Source organism: Lontra canadensis, unplaced genomic scaffold, assembly GCF_010015895.1.
Source record: "Lontra canadensis isolate GAN:19392208 unplaced genomic scaffold, GSC_riverotter_1.0 scaffold8, whole genome shotgun sequence".
Lineage (NCBI taxonomy): Eukaryota > Metazoa > Chordata > Mammalia > Carnivora > Mustelidae > Lontra > Lontra canadensis.
Window position 1 is genome coordinate 29,514,244 of NW_022631002.1, and position 6,000 is coordinate 29,520,243.

General features: G+C 44.3%; 1 protein-coding gene across 2 annotated transcripts in view; it reads right to left on the reverse strand.

The window, feature by feature from the left end:
- Positions 1–1,111, reverse strand: part of RBL2 (RB transcriptional corepressor like 2) — a 51,801-nt gene extending 50,690 nt beyond the window's left edge. For both annotated transcript variants that reach the window (XM_032854462.1, XM_032854463.1), the window contains exon 1: positions 779–1,111. In XM_032854462.1, coding sequence (XP_032710353.1) covers positions 779–1,018 — 240 coding nt within the window. In that variant the 5' untranslated portion in view covers positions 1,019–1,111. The remainder of the gene's footprint in view (positions 1–778) is intronic.
- Positions 1,112–6,000: the final 4,889 nt, after the last annotated feature.

The following is a 6,000-nucleotide window of genomic DNA, read 5'->3' on the forward strand; positions in this document are numbered from 1 at the left end:
AGAAGGGCCAGTTTTCTCATCCGCAAGCCCAGTCCGAAGAAAGGGACATGACAGGCCGAAATCACAGAGGGTATAGAGTCCCGGGTAACGTCTGGGGTGACCAAAAGGTCCACAAGGTCGTCCCAGTCCGGACTTCCTAGGGACAAATGGGGGGGGGGGGGCGGCGTGTATCTATGTGCAGATAGGCAGGAAGCCCGTTTCATTTGCCCGCAGAAGGTTCGCCTCGGTGTACACACAAACCCAGCCCGAAACTTAACGACGCGCTTACTCCACGGATGCAACGCCGGGACAAAGGCAACTTGGTACAGCAGGCAAAGAACTGAAGAAGCAGCCTAGCAACCGAGGCGCTAAAATCGGGCTGATCTCCGTGGGAGCACAGCCAAGTCCCCTCCCCTTCTCCTTAAGGCCACCACGACTGCACCTGTTCATTCCGCCAACAAGGTGGTTGTATTTTTGCAATCATGACCCCAGCACGACCTCAGCCTCGCGCTGCCACTTTAGGGCAAGAGGTGTTCCCCACTCGGAACTCGAAAGGGAACAGCTGCGAGACGAGGGTCAGTTGCTGGGCCGCTAAAAGCTTCCCGAAAGCCAGGTCTCCGGGACCGAGGTGCCCAGGGAGGAGTCCCCCGGCTCTGCAGGCTGGGGACCGGAGACCCGGGAACTGCCGGTCTCCGGGCTCCTGCAGGGCGCCCGACCCGGGGAGGGGAGGGGCCCCATTCCCGCGGTGGGACGCGACGACTAGGCCCGGAAAGCCCCACCTCTCTTCCCCCGGGCGCACCTCCAGAGTGTAGCTCTCGCTCATGTTGCGGTAGCTGTCCCAGGCCTCGGCCCGCGCCGCCTCGTCCATGTTTAGGCGGCTGCACAGCTCCTCGAACCGCTGCTGGGTCTGAGGCGCTGGCGACCGGGCCGGCTGCGCGGCGTCCTCCGCCTCCCCATCATCTTCCTCCTCCTCATCCGAGGCTGCGGCCGCCGGAGGAGGAGGCGGGGGCGGCGGCGACTGGTCGCCTCCCGACGGCATAGCGCACCCCTGGGCGGCCGGTCCTCAGGTGAGCTGAGGGCCCGAGCCCGCAGCCATTCAAACCACGAAGCGCCCGCCCGTCCGCCGGCCGCACGGCGACTGCGCCGCCACCAAAGTAGCGAAACCTCTTGTAGGCACCCGTAGTTCCGAGCGTGGCCTGCTGGGAAATGTAGTCCGAGCCGGAAGCCCACGGGGGTCAAAAATCATATTAAAAAAAAAATCAAGTTTCTTGAGCTAAAATAAAAGCGCCTTTGCTAGTTTTTAAGTACGTCCCGTGGTGGACCCATTCAGCAGAGCTGTATTGAAAAGAACACATCCAAAAAACATTTTGTGATGGTTAAGTATCCAATGTATCTCCAAAATTAATACTCATTATCTGGGTGTCCTTATCTCTAAAATAAGAACAATAGCAAACAAGGGCCTGTCTGCCTAAGTTGTAATTTCAACATCGCTCCTAATTTCTCGTTCTTTTCTATGTTTTAATTTTATGTGAGCCTTTCAATTAAACACTGGATTTTTTTTTAAAAGCAGTAATTCTTTTATTTCCCAAAGGGCAAATTTACCTTCACTCTAAGTATACATTTGTACTATCCTCAGCTGTCTTAACTTTATTCCTTTATTTTTACGTTGCTTTCTCTTTCAGACTTGAATCACTTCAATAACAATGCTCTTTGATTTATAAGTGGGTATAGTATTAGGCATTTTTGCATTTGAGGAACCAGTAACGTATTGCTAATTGCCACGGGGTCACTTCCTTCTCTCTTCAGTGTCCCTTTGAGCCCAGCCACCATACTGTGAGGAAACCCAGGTTACTTGGAGCAGCATATTATCAATGGTAGACAAAACTAAGCGTTAGATAAAGAGGTGAAATCAGATTTTATTCAGACACTATTGACCATAAGGGAGAGAGCTGAGCTCCATTCCAATCTGTGTAGAGGTGGTGGGGTGTCTTAAAGGGAGAATGAAGAACTAGGGATGGGAGAGAGTGGGGCACCTGGGTGACTTAGTCGATCATGCATCTGACTCTTGATTTCGGCTCAGGTCTTGATTTCAGGGTCATGAGTTTGAGCCCCGAGTTGGGCTCCACACTGAGCATGGAGCCTACATAAAAAAAGAAAGAAAGAAAAAGAAAACAAAACAAAACAAAACACCTATGGCTAAGACATGTTACCTACCAACTGCTTTTATAGGAGCCTCAATTTTGCATGTGTAAAATTCTTACCCTGTTGTGATATGATAGCCCAAAGGAATGTCAAAGCCCCTAAATGGCAGTTATCTAGAAATAAACTTTATTTTTACTCTGTATATATGACCTTAAAATACACGGCTTAACTGTGAATATTCACATAAACTTTTATAAGACAAAACAAACAAACAAAAATGCAGTGGTCTTGAAACTTTTTGGTCATGTCCCCCTAAAAGAACTACATTCTAGCATATTTTAAATTTGACATCTATATTTTTCATTAAAAGTTTAATCAGGTGTAATATCCAACATGCAACTATAAAACTTTGAAAAGAAAACTGTTACTAACCTATATCCAATGGACTCATAACAGTTTGATACTCACTATCATCTATTTCAAAAATCCATGAACAAAACTTTGCTTTAGCAATTAGAAATTTCTATCCTACCTTTCTCTCCTTTACCTCATATTCCCATTCTACTCCAACATAATTTTATCCTGGTAAGTTTTGTGTTCAAAAGTTCTTTAGGGATTCTCTTCCCATTTTCTTTCAGCAAAAACATACATACAAATGAATTTTTTCAAGTATCTTCTGTTTATTCTTTCACATCAGATTCGTCGAGGTATAATTTGTATGTGGTAAAATTTCCTCTTGTTAAGTATATAGTTCTACGAATTTTGACAACTACACAAAGCTACGTTCACCACGATCATACTATAGAACATTTCCATCGCCTGAAAAGTTTCCTAGTGCCCCTTGTTAGTAAATCCTTGGCAACCACGGACCAATTTTCTGTTCCCATAGTTTTTCCTCTTTTCCAAAATGTCACATGAAAGTCATCATACAATATATAGCCTTTGAGGGGCACCTGGGTGGCTCAGTGGGTTAAAGCCTCTGCCTTTGGCTCAGGTCATGATCCCGGGCTCCTGGGATTAAGCCCCACATCGGGCTCCCTGTTCAGCGGGGAGACTGCTTCCCCCGCCCTCCTCTGCCTGCCTCTCTGCTTACTTGTAATCTCTGTCAAATAAATAATAAATAAAATCTTTATAAAAAATATGTAGACTTTGAGTCTGGTTTTTTTCAACTTAGCATAATGCCTTTCAGATTCATGGATGTGCCTGTAGTTTGTTCCTTTTTATTGATAATATTCTACCATATGAATGTCCCAACGTTTATTTATCCATTCAACAGTTGAAGACAGCTTGGTTGTTGCCAGTTTGGGGCGATTTTGAGTAAAGCTACCATCACATTTAGGTAAATGTTTTTGCAGAGCATACGTTTTTTTATTACTCTTGGGTCAACACCTAGGAGTGTGTCATGGACTAAATGTTTGGGTCCTTCCCAAATTCATATGTGGAAGCCCTAACCCCCAATGTGATTGTATCTGCAGATAGGGCTTTTAGTAGGTATGTAAGGTTAAATGAGGTCATAAATGTGTGGCCTCATAAGAAAGTCACATGTACAGATGGAGGAAAGGCTTATATGAACACACAGGGAGAGGTCTAGCAGACGAAGACAGAGCGGTATTACTGGGTTATATGGCAAATGTTAAACTTTATATGTAACTGTCAATTTTTTTTTTTCCAAAGTGGCTCTATCATTTCACATTCCCACCCACAATGAAATTTACATTTGGGGACTAAGTGGTACAAACTTCCAATTACAAAATAAATAAGTTATAGGGATGTAATGTACCACACAGGGAACAGAGTCTATACTAATCTAATAATTTTGTACAGTGACAGGTGGTAACCAGAATTATCGTGAGGGGCATTTCATAATGTATAAAAATAACAAGTCACAACAATATACACCAGAAACTGATAGTCATTATTCTTAAATTTTAAAAAAACATACATTTACATTTATTTCCTATGATCGTGAAGCTATAAGTGTTGTATTCCTTTCAGATGAGTGATCAGATGGCTTTTACAGCTGCTACGGCTTCAACTTGTGTTTTGCGTTTTATGTGTCTCCCACAATTATTCAAAGAAAGAGGTGTTGGTACCAGCAAAAGCCAGTTGAGGGCGCCATCGACTCAGGCAAAGCTGAGACCAATGTACTTTTCACCTGGTATGTGAGGAGCCTCTGGTTGAGACCCGAGTTAACTAGCACTTTATCTGTGATTAATTCCAGTCAGGCACCTGTGTCCCTTATGGGCCCATACTATAAGCCCCTCAAACCAGCTTTCCCTTCTGGGAATCAGAATCTGCCTGCTAAAAATTCAATTCGCAGTATAAACTACAAAAACTAGCTACACTGAGGAGCGCCTGGGTGGCTCAGTCAGCTAAGTGGCCCGCTGGATTTCAGTTCAGGTCATGATCGCACGTCCTGGGACTGAGCCCCCACATCAGGCTCTGCACTGGGCGGCGATCCTGCTTTTGGATTCTCTCTCACCCTCTCCCTTTGGCCCTCCCCCAGCTTGTGCTCCCTTTCCTTCTCTCTCTCTCAGATAAATAAATTAATCTTAAACAACAAACAAACAAACTAGCTAGATTGAATATACAGGGAAGCCTTGGCAGTCTGGAATGAATGCAACCTGTCTTTTCAGTCCTCTATAAACAATTATAAACCATCATTGTCTTCTGATGCCTACCGGGTCTGTTGGAGTAGGTATTGGGTTACATACCTTCAACTGCTTTGTACTGTTGAGCTTTAAGGCACTCTGTCTAATTTGTGAATAATGTGTTTTTTCTCTCATTTGTAACACTCCATCAGTAATTTAATTACAAGATTTAAAAATAAAAAATAAATGCTTTGTCTATTTTTATCTTCCTTTCTGAATTCAGGCAATAAGATGTTTCTTTTCACTGAAGTCACCGTATGACCTACTGATAACCGAGGAGGAGGGCTTGCAAACAGAGTAACCCACCCAGAGGTGGCTGGGAATGTGTCTGTCAAGTTAATGACCAATAGGGCATGAGTGAGTGAGGGCCTTGCTTTGAGTGGAAAGCACAGACACTAATGACTGAGTTTAAGAAATCTATCTAGGACGCCTGGGTGGCTCAGTGAGTTAAGCCTCTGCCTTCGGCTCAGGTCATGATCCCGGGGTCCTGGGATCAAGCCCCACGTCAGGCTCTCTGCTCAACAGGGAGCCTGCTTCCCTCCCTCTCTCTCTGCCTGCCTCTCTGCCTACTTGTGATCTCTCTCTGTCAAATAAATAAATAAAAATCTTAAAAAAAAAAAAAAAAGAATTCAATCTAGACCACAAAAGACCCCCGGAAGCCAAAACAACCTTGACAAAGTAGAACGAACTATACTACAAAGCTATAGTAATCAAATCAGTATGGTATTGGCCTAAACAAACTAAAACCCAGAAATTAACCCACACATATACAAAAATCAACTCAGACTGGGCTTGGACATAGAAGTTGAAAATGTAAAACTCTTAGAGGAAAACAAAGGCCGCAAGCACCTCAACTTTGGTCTTGGCAATGATTTTCTGGATTTGAGGCTAAAAGCAAAGGCAATAAAAGCAAAAATAAGTAAGTGGGACTACAACAAACTAAAAGGCTTTTGTATAGCAAAAGAAAATCAACAAAATGAAAAGGGAAACTACAGAGGCACCTGGGAGGCTCAGTAGGTTAAGCCTCTGCCTTCGGCTCAGGTCATGATCCCAGGGTCCTGGGATCAAGCCCTGCATCGGGCTCTCTGCTCAGCAGGGAACCTGCTTCCCTCTCTCTCTGCCTGCCTCTCTGCCTACTTGTGATCTCCATCTGTCAAATAAATAAATAAAATCTTTTAATTTAAAAAAAAAAAAGAAAAGAAAAGGGAAACTACAGAATGGGAGAAAA